General features: G+C 41.3%; 1 protein-coding gene across 4 annotated transcripts; it reads right to left on the bottom strand.

Moving 5' to 3' along the window:
- Window positions 1–5,034: 5,034 nt before the first annotated feature.
- LOC139288616 (poly(rC)-binding protein 4-like) lies at window positions 5,035–25,493 on the bottom strand. 4 transcript variants are annotated; one of them, XM_070909948.1, is made up of 13 exons: window positions 25,308–25,493; window positions 25,099–25,122; window positions 23,741–23,773; window positions 22,017–22,133; window positions 17,691–17,822; window positions 16,162–16,290; window positions 14,837–14,932; window positions 12,847–12,918; window positions 10,768–10,809; window positions 10,609–10,684; window positions 10,046–10,095; window positions 6,743–6,912; window positions 5,035–5,380 (listed from the first exon to the last, which is right to left on the bottom strand). In XM_070909948.1, the coding sequence occupies exons 1-13, from the start codon at window positions 25,413–25,415 to the stop codon at window positions 5,035–5,037; spliced, it is 1,395 nt and encodes a 464-aa protein (XP_070766049.1). In that variant the 5' UTR covers window positions 25,416–25,493. The 4 variants fall into 4 exon arrangements, with proteins under 4 accessions (XP_070766049.1, XP_070766050.1, XP_070766048.1 ...); XM_070909949.1 differs by having other exon boundaries at window positions 10,768–10,824; window positions 14,858–14,932; XM_070909947.1 differs by having other exon boundaries at window positions 10,046–10,121; window positions 10,605–10,684; window positions 14,858–14,932.
- Between the last annotated feature and the right edge of the window lie 1,011 nt (window positions 25,494–26,504).

The following is a 26,504-nucleotide window of genomic DNA, read 5'->3' as shown; positions in this document are numbered from 1 at the left end:
AGAAAAAGATCTGTTGAACAATAAGACAGATCAACTTTGTTCAGAAATTGATATTGATTGTACACACTTGTACAACTCGTCTGTGAGCATGTTTTTTCATTTGAGAATAATACGACAACAGTTTTGTGAAATATGACAACCACGATCATAACCGACATGATCCCAGGTGCAGTATAAGCTCTGAACTCCCTTAATTTTGCTTTTCATGTCATGTTCACAACACGAGGCAACGACAGGAGGTTATTATTCACAGTGAAGTGACTCTGCTTTAAATGCTTCATATATATGAATTCTTATTTTGATAAATAAATACATAATACAAAATACATTATAGTGTTTTCAAAGGCTTATGTCCATTATGTTTTTCAAAACACTGTTAAGTGCTCCTTAATAGTGAATCATATCAAATGGCGCACTCTAATACGTGTTGCTGCCGGGCTCTAAGGTTGGACTTGCAGCTCTCCTCTTGGACCGGCATCTCAAGGGACATGAACTTCAGTCACTGACGATTTCCCCATCCGTACCACGCGTATGGAAACCTACGTGAATGTATTCAGATGAGATGTTCTATTTGTGTTGCACAAGCTGCAATGCTGTTTTTTTTTTTCTGTTTAAGTGCTTTAAGTTCAGTCTATGTTGAAGAAGTCTGTATTTGTCTCTTTTGTGTGACAAAGATATCTCGAGAGGAATGAGAGCGTTCGGCAGACTGAGAACAATGACGGACAGGTCTTGCGCCTGTCGTGTTTCGTGTTCATGGTGAATGAAGAAGGGATGGAACGAGGACTCTCCGAACCTCGACCACCTGCTGGACACTGAAACACCAACACCATTTTCTCTCTCTCTCTCTTTCTCCCTCCATCTTTTCCCTTCTCTGTATGGTTCCCCGACCATATTAAGCAGTGAGGGCTGAACCTGGACAGCTGCAGTGGCATTGCGTTGCGTCTGATGACACTGTCTTGACCCCCCCCCGCGCCCGCCCGCTGAGTGGCCAGTCGAGGAGCCCACTCAGACAGCGTTGGAATCGCCTACCTGCCTTAAGTGCACTCAAATGCAGTTTGACCTCTCGCACGGACTGTGAGAAGCTCATTTAGCGGCAGCCGCTCTCCTTTCCATTCACTATACGCTCCCTGAAGGAAGAAAAAAAAAGATATCTAACTAGTGATGTTTTTGTATGGTTTCGTCCCGCTTTGGTTTCAGGTTGTTGTTTGGTTTGTAGCGCTAATATTTCTTATTCTGCCTGCGGCTCTTTTCTCAATCACCTTCTGTTGTGTGAAAACTAATGATGTGTTTCAGAAGAACGCCGAAGCCCGGACTGAGAGAGAGGTTTACTTTTTGTGGAGCAGAAGAACAGCGCTGTTTATCACGATTTGGTGGGTTGGGAGGATATAGCTAATATTTTAACAATTACTTGTTTTCCTGGTTGTTTTTTTGCAGGTGGATGCTTTGTGTTACTGTACATCAAGTTGTCAGCTGACTAGACAACATCTATTTTTGTATGTGAGATCATCAGTTGTGTGAACATATTTCAGAAACCGTACCGAGACAGGAGGCCCAGGTACTGCATAAGCTGCTGTACTTTGTATGGAGATGGACCTGAGGTTAGATATATACAATGTGTGAGTATCTCTTGTGAGCTTGATGGCGTTGAGGTTAACTGGTGACTGAAGGGATACTCAAAATATAGGTACAATAGAATTTTTCAATGTAAATTCTGTTATTGTACATACAGCAGTATTGTGAAATATTTTTGAGAATTATTGCAGACGCCCCAAAAAGGTTTATCGTTGTTTTGTGTATATACATGTACTCCAGAGATCAATGTAATTGATAAATATCTATAATCAGTGTTTGAAAAAGGACAAATCCATTAGACTGTGGCTGTCTCCACCGTTCTTGACTTTGAGTCTTCTCATATAAATACTTTATACACTTTTCAATGTGCTTTCCTGTACATATGGTGTTAGCATGATCAAACAGTGTTTGGTTGTAAAAGTGGTTTTCCTACTCCCATAACTGCTGTGGTATGGAATTCATTAACGATGCCAAACATTAAAGACAATCTTTTATCAGCTCTAACTCTTCCTCCTTACCTTTGCTGTGCTGTGATTTGGTGGAGCAGTATGTCAAGTCGTCAGTAGAGGGCGCCGTTTGTCATGAAAATACATCAAAGTGGTGAGAATGCAGACTGTGTTTGTACTGCTTGCACTGTCTTCTGTGTGTGTGTGTTTCTGATTTAGGCTACCTTCAGGGACACAGTTCAGACTAAAGACTAGTTAATTGGGGACGGCTTGTCCAACTGGGGACAAAACCCACTGTAAGCTACCTGCTCCGCACCAAACAGCAGACAGACACAGTTAGCGACTAGCTGGTGAACACAGTGGAGCATTTAGCTAAATGTTTCCCTCAGGAGTTGGTAGAGACCAAAAAAAAAGCTAAAAAAAAGAGTGAATATTGGACTTACATTCACCAGGTGGCCAGAAACACAACTCCAAATGAATGATGATGTTGCTCCATAACTGCTCAATGAGTAAATAAGCAGCTGTTTGCTATGTTCACCATATCAAATTTAAAGATAATAAGTTAATGTTGTGTTCTCAACTTGTTTTTTTGCTGCCTTCAAATGGACAAAAAAAGATTAGTTATTGCAGGTTTAACTAAAAGTTTAACACCGTAAAAATACACGTAAGTAAAAGTCCTGCATTCAAAAATGTCCTCAAATAAAATGCTAAATGTACTTAAAGTATCAAAAATAGAAGTATTTGTATGTAATAATAATATTATTACTGATGCATTAACGTGAGCAGCAAGTAACAAGTAACTACAATGGTGTGGAGTAAAAATATACAATATTTCTCTCTGAAATGTTGTGCAGTTGGAGTGTAAAGTAGCCTAATATGAAAATAAAACTAAAAGTACCTCTAAATTGCACAGCAAATGTACTTCCATCACTAGCGTGCTTAAAGTGCAGGCTATGTATGCGTGTGTGTGTGTGTGTGACAGCATGTCACACAACCCCTGGGTCCACCACAGAAGAAAAGATAAGAAGAAACTCTTCAGTTGCCGTGACAGCTGAGGTCCCTGCTCCCACCGGCTCAAGCATCACGCTGTCACTAACATCGCACTTTGATATTCAAATGCAACATACAGTATCTTTTTTTGTTTGATGTACGGTGATACAGCCGGAGTTAAAGTGACGTCTGATTTGTTCATATAAAGAAAAAAAACAACGTGGTCTGTGTTATAAATACATGTATATGTATTTGTCTTCTTCAAAGTCACTTTACGCCGTCTCAGTAATGAGCAGTGATGTGTGGCCTACAGGTGGCACAAGAGACCCATTAAGACTTCCTGTAGGGTAGTCAGAAATAATCATCCAATCTGTTTAAAAATACAGAAGAGCACACGTTAAAAATCATCATCAAAGTAGGATTGCTGTATTGACGGTAGATACTCTCATATTTTAGCTCATTCAGTAGCATTTTAGCTGTATTTATATCTGTTTATTTTCCTTTCTTTAATGTTAAAACGTTCAATTATTGTGTTGTCATAATGAGAGGAAAGATAAGATAAGATAGATAGATAGAAAAGGCCTTTCATGCGACAAATCGAGAATCTCAAGGCTCCTCCGTGTCATATTTTCGGCCTTGCCACTCGCTGGACTTCAGCTGAATGACACTGAAGTTGTAGGCGTGGGCTGTGAGTCTGTCTGAAAGCGAGTGTCTTTGGTAACAATGAGGACTGTGCACTCTCAGTGTCTCGCATATCCATGATGCAGTCACAGGAAAAAAAAAAGAAAAAGGATGAAAGGATCCTAGCTGCCTCTCCAGAGGATGATGATGCTGTGGCGCATGCTGATGCAGACACAGAATTTCATTTTTACAGCATCACTGTGGCTCCTCTCACTTTTTCCTCTTTTGCCCTTTTCTTTCTTCTTCAGTAACTGTCTTAAAGTCTCGCTGTATTTTGTCGTACAGGACTTACAGTGAGTGAATTCAGTATAACAGTATGCCATTCTCCATTCGTTTTTTTGTGTGTTTGTGCACACTTGCATGCATTGCAGAGCATTGCTTGGCATGCAGGCAGAGCTCTTCCCTCTTCAGGGGTTGCACTGTCTCATTCTGCTGTTATTGTTTGGGGCACAAGAGAACAATGATGTGAAAAGCATCTCTTATAAATTCTGGCAACTGGAATGACAAGCTGCCATCCAGCCTGTGTTTGGAAGGAAACAAAAATAACCTGGATCTGGCATCGCATCTCTTTTTGTACGCCCGTTTCCTCTCCAACGTGTGTTCTCTTGCTGCTCTATTAATTTGACGTTGATTTGGTTCAAATGCCGTCTACTGTTTGAATGCCCACGAAGCAAATGAACACACACACACAGAAGAAAAAGATAAAAACTAGGAGACAAATACATCAGGAAACAAAGGCTTTTAATAAATGAAACAATACTAATAAATAAAGATTAAACAAGTTGCACATTCAAAATAAAATCCAACAAAAGGAACATAACACTGAACAGTAAAGTACAGTACCATATCACAGATTATTAAAAAAAAAAAAAAACCCTCCCCAGACATTTACAAATTTTCTTAAAAACTTCAAGAGGCAAACATAGACATTGTATAAAAGCATCATACAGTAGAGCATTTGTCATCTGAGTATAATTTACAAATTTATTGAAGGATAAATACTTATAGCTGATCTCTAACCTGAGATACACACGTGAAAACTGTTATTTAAACATGTGTTTCTCAGGTGAGGTTCCAGCCCTTTTTTTTTTAGTGATCAATAACAGTGATGAGGTGACGATGAAAGCAGTCCATCAAGTCATGGGAAACTCAACAAATTATCTATAACCGTAAATAACTTTTAATAGCTTTATCCACATCTCCATTGGTCTCTTCTCTGTTGGTGCGTCATAGAATAAAAGTCAAGAGTATCTCTGCCGGCGGATATGGCTACATCGGGTGTGTGTGGAGGAGCGCTGCAGCTGTCCTTCACCTGACTCTCCTGACACGGAGCTCATAGGCTGCATCAGTAAGGAGCAAACTTCTGTCTCTCTGGCTTTTTGATGCAGTTGGCTGAGGAGATTTTGGCGGTGTAGGCGGCCAGAGTGGTGTGGGAGGGCGCTGCAGTGACGGCGACGGTGGGGGCGGGGCTGGACAGAGTCAGAAAGGGGACGGACTTCACCCCCAGCAGGCCGGAGAGGGGCATGGCACCGTACGGGGTGCCCAGCATATGAGCCGGGGTCAGGGCGCCCATGGTGGCCAGGGTGGGTGCGGGGGAGGCAGCTGGGGAGGCTGGCTGGGTGAAGGCCATGTTGAGGTCGACCGGAGCTGCCATGGTGGCAGCCTGGGCCGTGGATTTGGCTGTCTCTAAACTATGAGGGCAGAGACAGGACGAGGGAGGATAGGGAGACAGGGAGAAAGGACAGAATGGAGATTAGAGGATTATACTGTTGCTGCAACAGTTTCTTTTAAATTACTGATAAGGGGAACTCCACCAATTTTACACATTAGTCTGTTTACAGGTCTTGGGGAGTACTACTACATCTGTGAAAAAAGTTGCATAAAGGTTTTTGTGGCTCCGAGGGAGCGGTGTGAGGAAGTGTCGGTTGGCGCTGAACTGGACTACAGGTATGAAGATGAAAATAAAAATCTGGAGGTGTGGAGTTACAAAGAAGTGAGAGTACCAGACCTCCATAGCCCGCTCCTCATCTCTGCTCGAGGCTAGTGGCTCGAGGCTACATTAGCCGCTACTAGCATAACACACCAACATATTTGATCGAACTGTCGGCGGCCTAGTTGCATTTTGGGTAATGTAGGCGCCAGATTTTGACAAGGAAGAAGAACATATGGAATAAAAAAGATAATATAACCGGTTCTGCTGCATCGATTTTTAGTTAAATCAGTGGATAAAAGATGCTAAAAATTAAGCAGATACTTTTTAAGTCTCATGCTTTTGAACTGGTGGCATGTTTCAGAAGTCCACTACAGAAAATGATACATTACTTCCCTTTGTGCTGTAAAACATTAAAAGTTAAATACAGTGGATTTTCATATGCTTAATAACTGTGATTGGTGCTGACAGTACTACCCTGCTGCACTACCCACACAAATCCCAAATAAGTCAGTTTCTGTTGGTTATTGGAGTTTTATAATAGTTTGTTCATAAGAGGTCTAACAGAGAATTTTAAGGGAAGTTCTATGACGTTTGCCCTCGTATTTTAATTTGTATAAAAAAAGAAACATAACTTGAAGTAAATATATCTACTATTTGTATTGTGAAAATGTGCTGCCCCCTTTTTTGTTGTATTTATGTTGCATTTCATTCGTACTTTGAGTCTTTATTCTCCTTTTTAATCAGTTTTTTGGTTTGAGCGATTTCATTTGTAATAACTACTCGTGTGCCCAGATTTGTTCTATTTCCTGTTCTTCAGTGACTTACTATAAGATGTTATCTTCAGTTGCATTATGATTATTTTCGTATTGGAAAAGTTAATTAAAAACAAGATGCCAGAGCTGCACTGCAAATACTGAATTCCAGCAAGACACTGCTGCTATGTCGTACAATACAACCAGGCTTTTTCTCATTCCCTCGAGGCCAATTACCAGCACCACAAGGACAAACCTCATTATCACTTATCACTCTATAGCATAACCTTTGACCCTTTTAAACCAATGCATTTCTCTCATGTCTGCACTTGCGGTGATTCATTAGACGGCTGTACTCTGGGCCTTACCAGGAGGTAATGAGGTACTGGGCCAAGTTGATGCTGACTGGTGTTCCTGTGATAGTGACATGGCGGTCACTCGTCCCGTCCAGCTGGCTGCCGATCTTGATCTGAGCTCCTGACACCTGCCTGATCTCGTTGATCTTAGTGCCCTGACGGCCGATGATCGAGCCGATCAGCTGCAAAAGAACAGAGGCGAGACAGATCGGTCAGTGTGACGGAAAGATGAATGACACACTGAAGAAGGACAGGGGACATGCTTTACAAGGAACGGGTTCAATAAATTGTTTGACTGAATGCAAGTTTTTTTCTTACTGTCGGTTGTTATGCTGATGAAAGTGATTCTGACAAAAAGGGCAAAAGCAAAACACTAGAACAATAAAGAAGTGTGCGGTGCTGTTGAGCTGACTTAATGCCGACCACTTCAAATATTGCAATAACATTGTCTTCAGTGGATTGGTCATCCATCATGCATGTCAAAAGCACTTCTTTTTTTCTCCCCTGAGTCTCCCTTAATTGCTTTTGCATGTGCACCGGTAAAAGAGACGAGAGAAGGCACATTTGCCTCTCATTAATCTGAGTGGCTAAAAGGTTATTGATTCCTCAGAGTGGTGATGACTTCCCAAACAAATCACTTCCCAAACACATGCCAGCAAGATGCATCTCCACACTAATGGAAAACATAATGGGAAAATAACTCAAATACATAATATACAGTCCCACCGGCTTGAGCGTTCTCTCTGCTGAGAGTAGATTAGACAATGACACGAGTTTTATTGCGTTCCAAAATACATTATCACTTTTGTTCCGCTTTCATTACCCAACCTGGACCCCTGCCTATTAGCACCAATAGATATTTAACAGAGCCAGAGCTCGGGGGGCTACGTATCAGCTCAAGTGCAGGGTGTCAGGGCTCAGCGACAGAGTTATGCTGCCAGATATATAGTGAGGGACAGACAGTGATGAAGTACTTGTAGTATGTGTGTGTGCTGGCAGCTTAACAGCGGCTGACACAAAGGTAGAAATACACACACACACACAAACACAGTGTTCGTGCTGCACTTGTCCCTGCATTTCACATTCCTTTCCTGAGAAGTAAGCAGCCTCTTCCACAATGTCTGATTTGTCACACAGCGACCTGGTTGGTCCGCCTGGCTATTATTGGCTCAGCAGTTTATTCAAGGGTGGAGGGAGGGAGGGGGCAGCCAGCCTAAAGAGCACCTCCAGAGACAATGGCCACTACAGACCTCAAATCAGAGATAACGTCTCTCCCCCACTGAGACCAAGAATCTCCACTGGACTCTGGGCTTTTTAAACCAGCTGTCAATAGACACCAGCTGTCAACAGCTCACCCACTTTGGTGTGTATGACCTCAGGCAGCATTCCTATATGAACAACCTTAAAAAAATGCAACCAGAGCTAAATCAATGACACAGAGCCACCACAGGTTTGCTTGCTGAAATCATTTTTCTTAAGCATGCAAATAACATTAACGCTGCAGGGAGCTCCAGGTCTTCAGCTATAAGTGACCTATATATTGTTGAGTTCCTGCTGAGGCAGTCATTTGAAAGGACACAGGAAGAAGGATGGGATGGTGAGGGTGAAGCCATTTTTCTTCCGGCTAAATCTTCCTCGTGCAGAAGTACAGTACATACTGCTGACTGGGTGTAAGCAGTTTCTCAATGCGTCTGTGTGTGTGCAGAAGTCTCCTCCTCCAGCGTTCAGTGTATGAGCACAGAGCGGGATTGTGTGGTCGGCGTGGCCGGGCCCGACGGGGGGACGGAGGGCTGAGGAGGCTCAGTCATGGCTATAAGTCCTCTCTTCTGGAACAATGGCTGGAGCTTACAGCTGTCCCTGTCACGTATAGCACTGGACTCCCTCATTCCTCTGATGCATTGTGCCACTCGCCATGTGGCGCTAGGAGGGAAAAAAAGCCTTCAGGCATTTTAGAAATGTTGTTGGAGGGTTGTGGCTATACTCCATACAGTACAGTGAAACCTAATCATTCCAATTCTTGTTTTTTTCCTCTTTCTATTATAAAACAAAGACAGCAAAGTGAAAATCTATTTTGTTGTCTGAAAATTGATAGTAGAGAGAATTTTAAAGTTTAAAGGATAAGACTATACATTTTCAATATTTTTCTTATTTTTAACAAATCCCATGAAAAGACCAAAGAATACACCCCAGAAATATCAAAAACACATCAGTGAGTCACACTGTTGCACTGGGTGACATGATCCTTTATTACCATGAAGATGGGCTCTGTATTTCTTCACTGAGTCAGTCCCACATACACCGCCCTGCTGCTGCACTATACTCTCTAGCACGTATAAATACGCAGACGAAAATAGTCCCCAGCAAATGCCCTATTTACTCCTGTAAGAGTAACTTTTGCTACAAAATACAGCGCCTGGCTGTTTTAGGACATTATTTAACCTTTTTAAAAAAATGAAACTATATACATTTGTGACCGGATATTAAAGATTTACGTCTTCATTAGGATGTAATGAGCTTGAGGAAGTTAGAAAGTATTGAGAGATGGACTTACACATTGTTTGTTTTGGTATTTTCATAGGATTTGTTGACAGTGAGAAAAACTCTGCTTAAAATGCTTATCCTTTAATATGAGCTGCAAATGAAACCATAAATTATAAATGGCTTCATTATAAATTATACTCTTGCTCATTTTTCTACATGAAATTCAATAGGAAGCTAATTACTACAATTAATAGCCAGATGTTCTCTGTCCAAGCCAGCCGAATATAATACCGGTGATCACCTGAAGGCAAGTGTAGTGTGACTTTATTTTGAAGTGAATCTATGCATTGTGATTTCTGCTCTCAGATTGGTGAGACATTTCATCAAGCCCTGGCAGAGGCTAAGTGAAGAGGGAAAGGATCTTTGTCTGTTTTCTTATTGGCTGTTTTGACAGCAGACAGCCTCTAAGTAGGTCAGGGAACATGAGAGGATTTACTGAGCACTCATGGGAGTCACTCTAAGACACTGCAACTGCAGCCCAGACAATAATGCGAAAGGATCCATATCATCTCAGAATCCCTTTAACCTTGGGTTAGTCTGAGGTTAGAATAATGAGGATAATTAGTAAGTTGCCAACATGTCTCTCGTCTCTTTTGATGTCACACCAGACGTCTTTGCAGCCGCAGCTGCTGCATCTAACATCACCTGCTCCTGTGCTGTGTACATGTGCGATGAGCGCTGATTTCCTGTGTTTTTTCTTCTTGTTGTTCAGATGGGAAAATATAAATGACACGAAGAATAAAAACTCTAAAGTTACGAGTTGCTTCTCCTTACATCATTGGGAATAAGCAGCTCCTGAGATGTCTGAGAGTTGGAGTCCATCCCTGATGAGAGAAAATACAAGCATCGACTGAATAAAATTGACATATCAGACATTTTAATATTCATTCAGCTCCACACAAACCGCCATTGAGATGCTGGAAAAGCCCTTTGAGTGGAGAACTGCTAGATATAGTAAAGCAGTTAATTTCCATTTTAATGGACTGATGTTTAACACGGCACTCATTCTTTTCCGTCACCCAGTTCTCTGACTCTGCAGAACGTATCATTTCACATAATAGTTTCTATGAGAGAGCTATAAAGCTGCTTCTCCTCCTTCCTCACTGACACAAGCACATAATCAGTACGGCTAATGACGGCAAGCCTTTAATTCTCACGTCTAAAGGCAGGTTGGAAATAATCTAGGACAAGTTACAGATGGAGGAGCAATGCGAAGAGGAAAAAAATGAAAACTGATTTATTTAAGAGAAATTGTTTAATTCACCCATTTGTTTGACTGTCAGAGCAGTGGGATATAATCCAGAGCAAATACTGACTATTATTACTGCAATACATACCAGGTATGATAGTTGAAGCAGGCTGGGCAATTGGACTCAGGCCTTGCTGCATTGACAGCTGATGTAGCTTGGCCAGCTGTAAAAGAGAAAGCAGATGTACACTAAACCATAAACTACTCACGTTATATTAAATTATAAAATTTCCACAAATGGTCATACCTCTGAGTGTGGAATGCCGTATTGGTTTTGCAAAGTGTAGGCCTGAAAGAGAGCATCCTGCATTAGGTAAATTACAGCCATAAAACATCCCACACAAGCAATAAATCTGCAGCCTCTTAATGGAAGTGCTTTGCTGTCAATACACGCCTGTTTTTCAGAATAAGAAAAATTAGTGTTTATATTTCGGCCCTGAACTTATGCAGAGATATTTCAACATGAACATAATTTGTCCAGGTTTTCAAATATCCATCTCTGAGATTTCTCCCTCCGCCGATACAATGGAGGTGAATGGAGTTTAGCTTGTGGTTCTCACAGCATTAAAACATATAAAAGATTCAACAGGAACATTTTCTTTCCAGACGCAGTGTCCCCGTTACTCTGGATAATCCACAGACCTCAGTGTGAACGGTTTTTATATGAACTGTTAAGTAACTCCTGTGAAAATTGATGGTGGACAGTTGGTGGCTGCAGTTTTATGAAATACACATGGCTGTTGGATTTTTCTCTTTTGAGTGTGTGACTGTGTGCGTGTGTTTTATTGAAATCATCTTTACTGCCCAATTGTTTGGGGTCCGACAGATCCCGCTGCTTTATGTGTACAAATAACAATAATAACCATTTTCCCCCTTTAATTAAAAAAACAATCCTTCTGACCTGTAATGCAGTGGTAACCCACATACTGGTCTCGATGAAGGTGATAAAATACAGAAATAACCATTAAGCATTGTTATTACACCAAATGAGGAAATATTTGATGTTTTATATGTACTACTGCCTATGGATAGTGTGTATACCTCTATTGTATTGGGGTGGTAACAAAAAAAGCACAAATATCTCAAAACCAGGGAAAATTAAGCTAAAGCTATCTGCATGGCAAGATACCACTTGAGCTAAGTGTAAAATGCATTTTCTTTTTTCTGTAATTTGGGTGAAGTGACCTTTTAAAGGATTTGCTAAAAGCATGTATTACTTGCAAATAGTTTTGTGCTGTAACAGATTATTTGTGCAATCCTTCCTGTCGGCTGCATGTGAAGTAAAATACAGCATGGGAGCTGCCAGTCTTGGAACATTGTCTTTGTTTTCTCTCTGAATAAACATGGTAGGATTTATTTATGTTAAATACTGACGAATAATGTTCAATATTTGACCTGTGCAATGCTCAGCCTTTTGCTTAATTTCTCTACTATTTTCTCTCTTGCACACTTTCAGTCCTCACATTTATTGTCCCTTTATTTCTACCTGCAACATCGCCCATCCCCCCATCATCTTAAATAATGCAGACTAACATATGTTAACCTATTCTCTCACTCCACCCATCGATATCCGAACACCTCTATCTATCTATCTATCTATCTATCTATCTATCTATCTATCTATCTATCTATCTATCTATCTATCTTAACTCAATTATTCTGCCTGACGCCGCCAGTCTGGCTTCTGTTACCAGTCCATCCTATATGGTCATAAACTGGGATGGAGAGCTTGGCCCTTTACAATGCACCAGTACATCAGAGCTGTGTTTATATAGGAGAACACAAGAACACCACAAATTAGCAGCAATAATCCTGCCATTTACAGCACGAGTGATCTAAATCAGGAACTCTTTATATTTCATTACCCACAGTCACATTTTTTTTCAACCTAGGGCTGATTTGTTCAGAGGCTGCTGTTTCCATTCTGATATTATGACGGCGTCTGCTATTGCTGTCATGGGAGGAATATTCCTAAAGCCGAAATGTTTCTGGTGCAGAGCTAGGCAGGACTAAAAAAGAGACGGCAGAGCTGTGGCGGTGGTGTGTGATGGCATCGTGTTTCAGGAGGGTTTATAGCTCTTATGACGGGGTAGAACAATAGCTGCAGCTTACGCTCAGCTGTTGTTTTTAATGCCTCATGCCAGATGATGGACTGTGTAAATTTGGACATGCCACACGACCCCTGCCTTCACTCACCACTCAGATCCCCACAGCCCTGAAACTCATTCCTGCCTCCCACAATGAAGTTTAACACCAACAATTGAAAAATGGGAGCTGATTTCTGGAGAGACTTTTATAGACTTCACGTTAATGATCGTCCAGTTACCTGCTGGAGGTCCAGGCCACCCTGGGTGACTGAGTACAGAGGGTGGGGTGCAAATTCTGACGCCTCAAACACCTACAAACACACAAGCAACACACAAGAGAAGCACAAAGGGAAAACATGTAGCTCATTACTTAAATATCTTCATGTTTATAAACTCTGGACAGTCATTATTTCAGCCATGCGAGTGGTGATTAGTAAGAGTAAATATGAGCTTACCAGCTGGAGCCCTCCATGGTAAATGTGATGTAAAAATAATGAATAGAAACTTCCAATTTCATTTTTTTTTCCTGGGCTTTCGCTACAGATCAAATTTGGTCTGAGATGGGCTCTCGAGGCTGCATTTCTGACACTTTAACACACCTAACAGGCTTATAGGCCATGACTCATCCGCAGACCCTTTCCCATTCCACATCATTTTCTCCTCTGACAGATTATACAAACATCCCTTATCACTGTGCAGCCTTCATTAAAGCCCTCTCCCAGTGACCAGGACCTCGCCCCGGGTTTAATTTGATAGCTTATTATGGGGAATATCAAAAACACAAAGCCATTCCATAAATTGACGAGAGTCTGAGGCAGCACAAACACTGTCAGAACTGCTGACAGCTATGCAGAATATCTGGCTGCTGCTGTAGCCAGAGGAGACGGCAGGTCTCCAGTCTCACTCGCTAATCTTGTGACTTGCTCCATGGGAGGGTGGATATCTGTCCCGGCATCTATACCACTCAAGCCCACCCTCACACACACACACACACACACAAAAACCACTCGATCCCCCACCAAGGAGCACCTACATAAGTCTTGTTTCCCCACAGGAGTGAGCCAAGACCTTCAATGAAAGATCTGATCATTGGTAATACCTTCTCCGATGACCGTTTATAGTTTCATGTATGTTGGGGAGGTGAGGGTGTCAGCCACAAATGCTGATCCAGTGGTTCTCAAACTTTTTTGCTCTGCTAGTGGTTTGGCTCTAGTGTAGTGACAATGTCGGTCTGCCTGTCAATCACTCTTGTGAAGTGGGTGTGAGTGTCGAAGCGTTGGTTTCAGAAAGTTACATGAAAATGTTGGACAGAACCCCCCAATTCTGATTTTGCGGGAGGAAGACATTTCCGTAGCTTTTTGAACATCCGACAAGCAGTTCTGATGAAGCCCCCTTAATGACATTCCCATCATCCTCAGTTGTCCTTTGTTTAGCATTTAGCTAAACTAAGATGTTGAACATGGTTGTACCTGCTAAACATCTGCATGTTGCTGATGTTGGCATTTGGCTCAAAGTCCACTGTGCCTAACTGCAGCCTTACAGAGTTGTTGGCTAATAGAATAGAATTTTGTTATGTAATGCCTTGTAAACCATTTAAAAAAATACTATTAATAACTATTAATAGTATTGGAAAATTAAATGTTATTATTTTAAATTAATTTTACTTAACATGAGCTTCTGTTGTGCAAATTTAAGCTTTGCTCAAAAGACATAGTTCTCCCACATTGTTGGCAGCGAACCTGAGATCAAGATCATCATATTTGTTACTGGTGTCAACGTCACGAACATCACCTCTTTTTCTTTTCATCTGTCAAAAATGTGTGTATTTCGCGGTCCACATTTAGTTTTGCTCTTTGAATTTAACTTGCTAACCTTAATTGTGATAGCCTCGCTAGCTTGAAAGCGCTTTTAATTTGATTATTTTTTTCAGTTCACACAATAGATTTTCTTTATTACACTTCAGCTCAACATATCTCCTCATGAAGTCATTGTGCTCAGTGTTTCTAATCTGATTTAGTTCACAACATTTCAGTTTCACTCTGGTTTTCATTCCCACAGTTCAACATATTATTTTACCAAAACTCTTAAATCATATCTATCTTCATTCAAGAACATTTCCCTCCCAGTCTAACCCCAACTCCCTACAACCGTAAAGGGGGACTTTACGGTCGTAGGGGCCCTACAGTTTGAGAACCACTGTGCTAGTGCATCATAGATAAGCTACCCAACTTGTGTGCTAAGATCTCTCACCTGGTTTCCCGCGATGAGGACTGTAGCTGGTGAAGGGCTCGGTCGATAGGGGATGGTGGCACCCTTTGGGGGAGACTAAGGAGTCAAAAATAGGACAACAAATCTTTATCTCACAGACATGAATAAACTCTACTCATCGACTCTAAAATGACGGCAGCACTTTTGTCAAAGAGAGCGGCACTAAGTGCAAATGGTGTTGAACTCTCTGGTACATTAAGATACCATAACAATTAATGACGAACTAAACTGCTAATGACACTGACATTATTCCCTTCCTTGTTTTCCTTTTGATAATATTAGTCATTCATTGAATAATTGAAGCAGTGTAGTGAGAGCTCTTTGTGGATAATAGCTCTGAGCTTTAGTTTGCATCGGAGCTGCAGGCTCTGCAGCTGTTTGCCCTCTGGATAAATCAAGCATCCACTGACAAGGAGACATTTGAAGATAAAATTCTTTAGACACCAATAAGAAAAGGAGATTATACAGTGTACATGACACTGTATATCTTATCGAGTAACTGCAATGTTGGAGATACTGTTTTGGGGTTTAAAATGTAGAGCATCTTTTCTGCGGGAGCAGTCACAGCAAATTCTTTGTATAACTTTGCATAATTTAAATCTTGGAGCCAAAAGCAAGAGGCCGCTGGTACAGAATCCTAATGAAACTTGCAAGCCTTTGAAGAAAGCCCTGGAAAACTGGATCAAACTAGCAATTAGTCAGTCAGGTCCAGCTGCAATGCCAAAACAAAAAGGACTTGTGCACTTCCATGAACACACAGGGAGAAACTGTGCTTTGGGTTGTTTTTCTCTCATCTTCTCCTCGATTTTCTCAAGAGAGCTGTTGTCTAAAGGTGGACAGATTTTGCTGCGGGCCAGTTTGTTTTCTGTTAGCAGCTTAGTGTCCTTTCCAGCAAAACTGAGCACTGACCTGAGAGCAGCACCTTTTGACTCCATCCGGCAGATTAAAACACAGGATGTCCAAACAATAAAGGAACTGTGCGCTTTCTTGACATTTCCTATGTTAAATGAGGATAATGCTCCAGAATCTGCAGCTCCCTGAATCTTGTCGACTTGTACGCAGCACTGTCATAGGCAGCATTACATAACAAAGAAGACTAATACAGCCTGGTTAAAATGCATTAACTTCTGCAGCAGTGGAATAGACAATGACTGCATGCTGGTGAACCTAAAACATGCATGTCAACAGTAATTATTTCCTTCACGTAGCTGCAGCGGCAGAGCTCTGACAAAATGTCAGCTAGGTGTGAGTTTGTGGCGTAAAGAGAGGAATGGTACGCTTCCTACCTCAAGGATTACTGTGCAGATGAGCTTGACACACTGGATTACAGAGTCCTGATTCCCAGATATCGTCACCCCTCGCTCAGTGGAGTTGGGCAGCAAATCCCCTGCCACCTGTATCTGAGCTCCAGTGCTCTGCAAATGATAGGGGTTTTAAAAAAAAGATTAGGTTTGATTCTGGAGATAAGACGAGTCGTGATTACAGTGCCACGGCTCCTTTCAGTGGCTCCCTGCTGGCTTTGCTGACCTTATATTTTTCCACCTCTACTGAAGGGGACCATGTAGTATGTTTAACGTCAAGTCCTGTCAGGTTAGAGATAAATGAAAAGTCACCCATGGTCTGTAGACGTAATTCTCCCCATTTTAGCTGATATATTCATAATATAGCACGTCTGCAGAGTGCTTTTTATAATCTATCTGCATCTGCTGATGTCTCTATCTGACTGCAGGGTTTTTTGGAGGCCATTATTGAACCCACACACATAACAAAATGCTTCTGTAAGAGAGCATGTGTCCTGTGGCAACCAAACAAACAGAACAAATCTGTAACTGAGACAAATTTGGGTTATGAACAAGACAAGAAAATCCGTCTAACCGCAGAAAATCGACCAGATGCCATTTCCGCCAAAGGTAGAGGCTAAAATGAGAGAGGTTCTATTTGTAGATCGGTACAGAGCTAAAGTCGGTGTCAGACGTCTCTGGCAACAGATCTGATAAGTTTAATCCTAATGTTCAACTGGGCCTCAATGTAGTCAGGGGTTTGTCCGCTGCTGAGACATACCATGTGTCGTGATAAGTGATCTGTCCGGACTGCTTTATCTCAATAATTTCCTGCCTTAATAGTCAAAATCCAATTTTAGTCTGATGTCAACCGAAATGCAGATACCTCAACTTTGGTCCAGACTGAAATAGCTCAACAACTACAGGACGGATTGACACAAAATTCTGCACAGACATTCATGTTCCCCAGAGGATGAATCCTAATGACTTTGGTGATTCACTGACTTTTCTTCTGGCACCAGCATGGGGTTGACGTTTGTGGTTTTGAGTGAAATGTCTATTGGAAACTATTGGAAGTAGCCTCTGACTTTTCATCTGTTTATGATCAAATACCTGCAAAATTTTATTATTATAATTATTATTATAATTGTAATTATAATTATTATAATTTTATAATTTAATTATTTCATACCATTTTATTGCCTTAGATATATATATAATATGACCACCACCTTTCTAACCTCATTACAGTATATGAATATGCTTGAACTGTAATTGCAGTGATTTTGAATAAGAGCATCTAATACATACCTAAAATGTCTTAGTGCAAGCACAAGGACTTGCAGTAATAGGACTAAAAGCACAGCACGGCAAAAAACCAGCAGTATTATGGAAAATGAAATATCTCTCCCTTCCAGCTACAGTTTTTTTCCTCATCTCCAGGAGCAGATTTGTGCTCTTCATATTTCAGTGTTTGACCAGCCTGTGCAGCGAGCACAGGGAGGATGGAGTAAATTTGTCTTCTGGCTGCTCACCTCTCTGATCTCCTTTATCTTGGCCCCTCCCTTCCCGATGAGAGAGCCACACTGGCTGGCAGGGATGACCAGCCGCAGGGTAACTGGTGGCTTTGAGCTGATGGTGCCGTTGGCCACCAGCGCAGTCAGGTCCTGGAGGGAGATATGTGGTGAGAGTTGGCAGGGAAGAAAGAGGAAAGAGCAGGAGGGTCCCAGAGGAAATGATCAGGAAGCAGAGGTCAAGGTGGAAATGGAGGGAGAGAAAAGCCACTGGAGGGTGTTAACTCCCACGATTATGACTGAACAGGCGTTGAATTTGAATCCAGCTCATTTTATCAGTCAATTTGGAATTCACATGAATCTAAACACACTTTCAATTTCAGTTTCATCAAGTCCTTACTCACTAAATAGCTTGGCTGAATGTTTTGAATACTGGAAATCAAACAGTAAGCACTGAGTGAAATTAAAACCTCCCTACTATGCCATGTCGTGATGAGCCAAGTCAACATATCACTGCTTATTAGCATTACCTCAAGATCCAAAACTATGACGACCAAAGCCGGCGCTATATAGACGATATAATGATTTGGGCTGAACCAATCACAGCGCAGCCAAGCTCAATTTCTACTCCATTAACACGAAGGGAATGACAGAAAAAGCTGATGGGATCCATACTGGAAGAGGCAGGTGGAGCTTTAGGTGGGAGGCAGAGAGAGCAAAGACCGATTGAGTATCTGCACCTCATTAACCTCTGCATCTGTATATTTCAGTATGTGCTGCAAAGGAAGTCCAGCAATGTATGTATTCCAGTCCAGTGTGGGGTCTGAAAAGGCTGTTCAATCATTCATATGAAACTGCTGAATTCTCCATGAAAGAGAAAACATTAATTACAGCACCGGTGGTGAGCAAATCGTGCTCTAAGGTTTTCACTCTGCTGCATAAAACTGAGCCAGAACACTTTGCACCTACTGCAAGCACACTGAAACCTGGTCACCTTGGGATTTCTTTCTAGATATATTTTGAAAAGGACTGAATGGGTGGAAAAATGTCGTTTTATATTGGTGGGTTACAAGAGTCGGATCCATGTAATCTGAAGGTACATACAAACACAGATACGCAGTGATTTACCATTATTGTCATTTGCTTAGTTCATTTTCTTCTAATTCAAGAAGCTGCCTTGAACCGAGGTTCAATTTAAAGGAACTGTAATTTTATTTCTTGTGAGAGTTAGATGAGCATATTGATGCCTTAAATATGAAGCTACAGCCAGCAGCCAGTTAGTTTAGCTAAGCTTTACTAAATTCACTTTCAAACTACATTTTGATGAACTACTAAAAAGGTAAGAACAAAGCTCCGTTTTTAATACAGAAACAAGTCTAGTTTCCTGTCCTGTAGACAGAAGATTGTGGAAGCAATGCTAGATTATGGTGATGTGATTTACAGACATGCGGCAACAGGGTTAGGGGTTAGCCCCTAAATGCTGTCAAACATTCAGGCCTTCGATTTATAACTCATATTATTATAACTCATCACTGTGTTCTTTAGCAAAATGTGGGCTGGCCATCTCTTTCCATTAGAAGAGAGCAGCATTTGTGTTTATTTATTCATAAAGGGCTTCTACAAATTGCCCTTATATTTTTTATATATTTCACTTATTGTCTGGAGAGCTGGAACACTTAACAGCCGCTCACAGGACCAGCGGGTGCTGCAGGTTCCTAGAACTGACACTGATCTGGGAAAGACTTTTAGATTCTTTGCACTACACATTTCTAATGAATTACAGTGTAATTTGAAGCTTTGAAGCTGATTGATTTAAGCTGTGACTGTTTTAACTTTTTAATTTTATTATCATTAATATTTTGTTATTCTTATTGTGTTATTGCTATGGTATTGTATTTCTCAAGATTGATATTGTACATTTTAAATTGTTTGTTTTATTGATCCACTTACAGTATGTACTTACTGTATGTACTCAGGTCTTTCTTGAAAATTAGATCTCAATCTCAATAAGACTTACCAGATGAACAAAAGTTTATTATAATTATAAAGACTGGAAACAGGGAAACAGCTAGACTGGCTACCTCTAAAGTTCACAGGTTAAGACGTTGTATTCTTTTTGTTTAATCTGTACAGGTGTAAAAACAACAAGATGCAGAGTCTTCATGCTAAGCTAAGCTAAATGTCTCCTGGCTCCAGCTTCATATTTAAATCACAGATATGAGACTGGTATCAGTCCGAATGGCTGCACCCCATTTATACATCATTTTAAAGGTATGCAACAAAAGGTAATGATACAACTCACTTATTTGACATCAAACACTCAGCGGATTCAGTTGAAGTTAAAATGTATATCAACGTGTGCAGCTAACAATGTCACAGCACCAGAAAGACTTGGTCTATGTCATCTATATGTATTGTATGTATTTGTAAGTTTAGACAAATTCAGTATGTGTATGAAGAACCTCACTGAGTTGCTGAGTGTTTTTACAGTGAAGGTAGCAAACATCCCATGTCTGCTCTGCCGTGGGTGGAGATTGAGCTTTTAATTAATGAACAGTGTGTCTCTGTGAAGCTTTGAAATGTAAATACGCTGCGCTGTCTCTCTTCCCATCAGAGTTCAACCCACAAACAAAAGTGTGACAGAATGCAAAAGCGCGCTGCTTGTTTTTGAATGGTTTGTGTTTGCAGAAAAATTAGCAAGAGTTTGACTTAAGAGGGGACAGTGTGGATGTGTAACCTCAAGGGATTTTTACTTATGAAGGGAGCTGCATAATGCTTCCAATAACTGTAAACTTTAAATTTGAAAAGCATATTCTGATGCGGCTCTTGTGCGACTCTGCTCCGTGTCTATATTTAGTGAGGCGGATCAGGCTCTCTGACGTCCCATCTCATTAGGAGAGGGGCACACAGCTCGTCTGTACAATCACAAGACTCTGGGCGTCATTTTCTTGATTTGATCTAAAAATATGAGCCACATCTTAACAACTGTGAACGTTCCCATACTTTCCTGTGACAAAGAGTTGCTGGGCTTAAATCCCCAAAGCATATTATGTTGCTGGTGGTATAACGACTCCAATACAGAAAGATTATGTGGCTTTCATGCATGCTGTGCCTCGACACCTGGGAACAAAATACATGTATGATACTGTAGAGCATGTACTGTGTTATTAGAACACCTTTTTTTCCCACAGATTATCACTTATAAATATGTGTTTTTGCACTCATGTGGCAGCAGTTGGGGAAAACTTCATCCATAAAACAAAGACAGAAACACACACAACTCACACAGGCGAACAGCCGAATGAAAGAACTAAGTGAGCTTGTGCTCCTGTGTCATCATACACTATTGAGACAGAAACAAACGCCAAGTACTCTGTGGCCAAAAAGCTGATTATTCTCCTTTGTTTTTAATTAGAGGTGTCAGACGTACAATAACTCAACTATGGTGGAAGCAGCTCGCAGTGGGTCAGCCAACACGTTGCCATGGAAACTCAAGAGTTTCAGGGTTGAAAAGAGGTGAGTGTGAAAGATCTTTAATGAATACCACACTGTGCTCCCAGGCAGCGTGTGTTTACTGAAGGCTGTCGACCTGAGCAGGGAGCACCTGTTTCCTTGCCAGCGTCTGCTGTGATGCTAAATCAGAGCGAAGACGTGTCTCATTCCACCGTATTCATTAGTGCGGTGATGGACAGTTACCATGGGGATTAATAGCGAGGAACCTGTCATCTATTACTCGATGAGGACGATGAGGAGATATACAAATCCTTCTCATTAACAGGTACAAATTAGTATCATTCACATTTTTTTAGGTGGACTGAACATGTGTTGCCCAGTAAAAGCATAAACGCATTTATGTGAAAAAAAAAAAAATACTGATCAGACAAATTACTGTTCAACACAAGTCATTCCACTTACAGCAGTCCAAATGTGTTTTACAACAGAAGCTCAATCCACTTATGTTCGTCTGCAGTGTAATCTTATCTGAAAGCACATCAAGTGCTGTGAAACATAGCTAGAAAGTTTTCCTTCCATCACGTCAGTTTAATCACGTCAGAGTATAATCGATAGCCATGAAAGCACATTAGTGGTAATGTTGCTCAGGAAATGATTTCTTGTAATAATATGGTGAAATGGCCTCTTACACTTTTTTCACAAACAAGCACTTTGGCTCCTCCGAGGTTTTTGACAACTTCCAAAAGCTACATACATTTTGTGATTGCACCCGCACTGGTTTCCTTGAGAGACATGAAATGATCTTGTTTTACAGCGAAATTGTTATGATGGCTTGTTTATGGGAGATGGCGACACGAGCCGATGTCGGTGGCATGCATTACAGTTAACAGTTACCTCCTCCAGTTTGTATGTGATCATGGTGAAAGCTCTGAAGACGCAGTCTGTGGAGCCGGTGATGGTGATTATCCTCTCTGGACAGGAGCCCTCTGAGATGTTGACCCGAGCGCTGCTCTGTGGGGAGAGAGGTCATTAGGTCATTGGGTAGTTTCATTTGCTTTGCCCTTTTTCTTATAATTCAAGGAAACTGCCATGAGATGAGGTTCAATTTAAAGGAATAGAAATATGGTTTTGCTTTCTTGCTGAGAGTTAGATGAGCAGATCGATACCTCTCATGTGTGTACAGCTAGCAGCTGCTTAACTTAGCTTAGCATGATGATTGGCAACGAGAGAAACAGCTAGTCTGGCTCTGTCCAAAAGTAAGTATGAAATCCACCTTCCAGCACCCCTCATAAAACCGTAACTTGTTTACACGTTTTTTCGTGTGGACGAAACAAACGAGATGTAACTGGTTACAGATTCCCCCTGTTTCCAGCTTTTATGCTAAGCTAAGCTAACCTCATCTCATGCCAATTTCTTGAATTACAAGAAAAAGGTATTTCCAAAATCTTTGACTATTCTGTTAATCTTCTTGTGGTTATAGGTTTCAAACAGCACACCCAATAGGTAGGAAATTCAAGTGACACGAGGTAAAGGAGGTGAGACTAAAAGCTGTACAGCCCATTTCTGTAGCTCTCCTCGGGGCATTGCCTCCTGACGATAAATCTCCTGCCCTCATCTCCTTCTATTTTGTGTCCTTGTATTTCTCTGAGTTAAAGTCACATGAGCAGAGACAGGACAGTGCTCTGACCTCTGGTACATTTTCTCCAGTCACTCCAGTGAGTCATGCTCCCACTGTGGCTGTAAGGCCTGGGGAGTTACTGACAGGATGAGGCTCATACAGTTGGGAAATAACAAAGGCCATAACTGGCTGGCTGGATGAATGGATGAATGGATGGATGGATGGCGACCATGGGTGAGTGGTTCATCCAGCAGCTCTGCAGGGCTGCATTGTCCCATGACCTCACTATTCCTCTGTTTATCCTTCTGCCTCATAAAGTACAACATAAAACCTTAGCAGCCAGAGAAAGAATCAAATGTACCGCCACAGTGTCAGCCTAATTACTTTTTAATACAAAGAGTTAACCAAGCGGCATTACTTTGGCTGCACCCTTGAGATTTATAAAGAGGGAATGGAGGAGCAGACACAGAAAAAGGAAGTTGTTTTAAGCAGGAAAAGAAACAGAAGAGGGATTTGGTGAGAGAGCAGCTGGAGGAGGGGCGATGAATCATGGCGAGAGAGGATTTAAATTGAAAAGGTGCCGTTATTGCCCAAAAGGCAATTCGGACGATGTACCTGCTCTGTATGCTTTTCAGACTCAAAGCTCCCAAATAGACAGAGAGAACTCAGCTTTATTATTAATACATACAACTGCCAGAAAGCCTGACCGGTATTAGAGGCCTTCTGAGATTGAATTATGTTTTCTCTTGAGATGAACCTACCAGACTTGTGTTCTAAGAGATGGCAGAAAATAAAACAAATGTGGTCGGTTCATGTCTTAGTACAAGAAACAGGGAACAAAGAGTGCTTATTTCAGATGTATGACACGCTGGTCGCTCAAAAATATACGTATCATCAACAGCAAATAGCATGAATCTCTATGCAGAAAGTAAATCATGCTAGCATTAATGTAGATGATGTGAAGTTGTTGTTTAAAAGCTCTAAATCGTGGACACTGTACCTCTTCTCGTATTCGTTTCACCGTCTCTCCTTTCTGGAAAAGAAGACAATGAAGGACAGCTTTAGACAGAATGAAATGTGCTTCATTTGAAAAATACTTACATCAGTGTCCCCGACCTCTAAGTGAAACCTGCCACTTCAAACCACGAACGTCTGATTGGAATTTAGCAGAACAAATTGCTGCTAGAGTTTCAACGTGCAATGTATCGCCGTGGCGTCCTCTGCACTGCTGTCTCAAAAAGATATCAAATACATCTGTGCGTCTGGAGGGGACGTACACCTGCTGTAATGGCTGTATATGTAGTGTGTGTGAAGACCTCCCGCCAGGGACAAGAACATTTTGTCAGACTTGTGTCACACTGCAGCACATCCTCTGCTGGTTTTTAGATTGCTTCTTCTCCTGTCCCCCATTTCCTTTTGGCTTAAGTCCATCCGAGCTGTCACACCTCTGTTCACACCTTCATGCATCCACTGATGCCCACTTCCTTACAACAGTATCAAAAACAGTATCATCTAACACGCTGGGCCACATTGTTATATATGTTGCATTCTAGGAAAACGTATTACATGTGGTCCATTGTGACTCTGGTGTCGGTCTCCTATTGACGGGAAAGAGATGAGAGGTTTGCCAAAGAGATAGGAAGGGAAAAAGGCTTGAAGGGTGGAGTGGCAAGTTATTAGTCCAAGTACTGCAGATCAAGTGCCTCTCTTTCGTCGAGCTGCACAGTATGTGCCAAGCTCATCTCTCAATTTCTCTATTTTCTCTCAGATATTTTGATTGCAACACATTGCAGCATCCATTGTGACATCTTTCTTTTCCAGGACTATTTTCAGCATTCATTTATTTGTCTTTTGTAGGTGTTGTATTACAAGGCGTGATAGCGGGAGCTACTGAAGCAACATTGAGCAGCCAGGCCCACCATAACACTGAAAGTGCCCACAAGGGGCCAATAGTAATATGTCTTTGGAGCTGAGTTTCAGCAGGAGGCTTGCAGTCAGTCCTCTAATGTTTTTGTGTGAAGGATAGCTGTGTTGCATTATGGGTGGTGGTGAGGTCTTAAGAGGGTTGGTTTAAGGCAATTACATTTAGGATGGGGACATTCAAAGCAACAATTGTTTGTTAGAGGGCTCTGTGCTCTGCGTTGATTCTACAAAGGCTTATTATGAATCCACATAAAAGGCATCAGTGAAGTATTTGGCTTAGAACAATGGCAAATAACTCAAGATTTACATAATATTAGACACATAGCATTTCAAGACATCGGCCTAATCTGATAAAGGAACATTATGTATTTTATGATTAATACCTTTACATATATGCAGTATTTTGTGTAGTAGAATAAAAACAGGAATTCTCACCTTTCCTATGATGCTGCCAACCTCCTAAAATACAAGGAAATAAAGGTAATTACAATTAAAAAAAGCCAAAACATTCGTAATCCTTGTAGTAACATGTCATTATTTATCAATTCTCTTAATTTATGGTATATTAGTTATGCTTAGCAAAGCCCACAGTGCTGCAGCGTGCATTCATTCATTCATAAACGATGCGAGCGAGAGGCTTGTACCTTTCCATGCATGAGCAGTCGCAGTGTGAGGGTCACTCCCAAGCCCCCGTCTCCAAAGTCCTGCTCACAGTTCATAGTGATGTGGGAGTGGCACGCAGGGAGACGCATGAACAAGGCTCATTCGCTGGTCACACAGTCAAACGAAGGCCGGCACTCGTTCTCTGGCTCTCCGAGGTCCTTCAGTGCTGCTCTAAGAGAGAAAAGAACAGAACAGAATCAGAATCAGAAATACTTTATTGATCCCCGGGGGGAAATTACACAAACGATCAGAAGTTAAAATAAATTGTTACTTATTTCAAAAGAATTTGCTCATCCGTCCTACCAAAGAGATGTGTGAATCAAGTCATGAACATATGCATTCATGCTCACAACACCCACCATTGTTTGCACCCAAGATGTAGCTCATGTGCACGCACACATACACACAGGAAAAAATTCAGTGTAATTATTCACTGAACATCACGTGACACTATTAAAACTAATGGTCGTGTTCTAGTTCTTCTCTTGGAAACCGCATGCGTGTACTATCTAACTGCATGGTTGACTGAATGATAATCCCCTGAGATCAAAGACATTCAGACGGATGGAGGACAAATCAAAGACAAAATCAAACACATGTATACCATCGAAAGGCCTTTGAAAGCACATTGAACTCAAGTAACTCTGTGGGCAACTTCTTCATTAGTTGATGTAATATTGATGGTGATTCATAACAAAGTCATAATGAAGACCATTGTGTGTGCAGGATATTGACCAGAAGCACGTCAGCGATGTTGCATCTCATCAGAGCAAACAGACTGTGGGTGTCCATCAATGACTAACACACACATCTGTCTTCATTAACTGACCGGCAGTTTCTCTCACAGTGAGCTGAGTGACTTTGGAAATTGGATGCAAAAAGAAAAAAAAAAAGAGAAAAGAAATGTCCTTTCAGACAAGCGTGGCATGAGGTTCATGCAAACTTAATCAAATTCAATTTGAAACAGTTTTCATAAAACTGAAAATGAAAATGAAAATTTGGAGCTTCTTTGGGGACCTGGTTTTATCTACTCCATCACAGTCAGTCGGAGAGAAAAAACAACAGCTATGGGCAGACAGAGCAGAATTTATTCACAGACAGCAAATGAGAAGCATCTGCATCTTCTGATTCCAGAATGACAATGTGGCAGCGACTACGTGCGCGTCATTTATGTGACA

Source organism: Enoplosus armatus, chromosome 8 (assembly GCF_043641665.1).
Source record: "Enoplosus armatus isolate fEnoArm2 chromosome 8, fEnoArm2.hap1, whole genome shotgun sequence".
Classification (NCBI taxonomy): domain Eukaryota; kingdom Metazoa; phylum Chordata; class Actinopteri; order Centrarchiformes; family Enoplosidae; genus Enoplosus; species Enoplosus armatus.
The sequence above is the reverse complement of the archived record's forward strand: the minus strand, read 5'-3'. Positions and strand labels throughout refer to the sequence as shown.

Bases quoted from the DNA above. Each gene is read 5' to 3' on its own strand.
- LOC139288616 (XM_070909947.1), bottom strand. From the start codon at position 25,415: ATGCGTCTCCCTGCGTGCCACTCCCACATCACTATGAACTGTGAGCAG. The intron at 10,685-10,767 runs GTATGACCATTT...TCTCTTTTACAG, and splicing joins ACGGCATTCCACACTCAGAG to CTGGCCAAGCTACATCAGCT. The intron at 6,913-10,045 runs GTAAGGAGAAGC...GTTCTTTTGCAG, and splicing joins AGCTGCTTATTCCCAATGAT to CTGATCGGCTCGATCATCGG.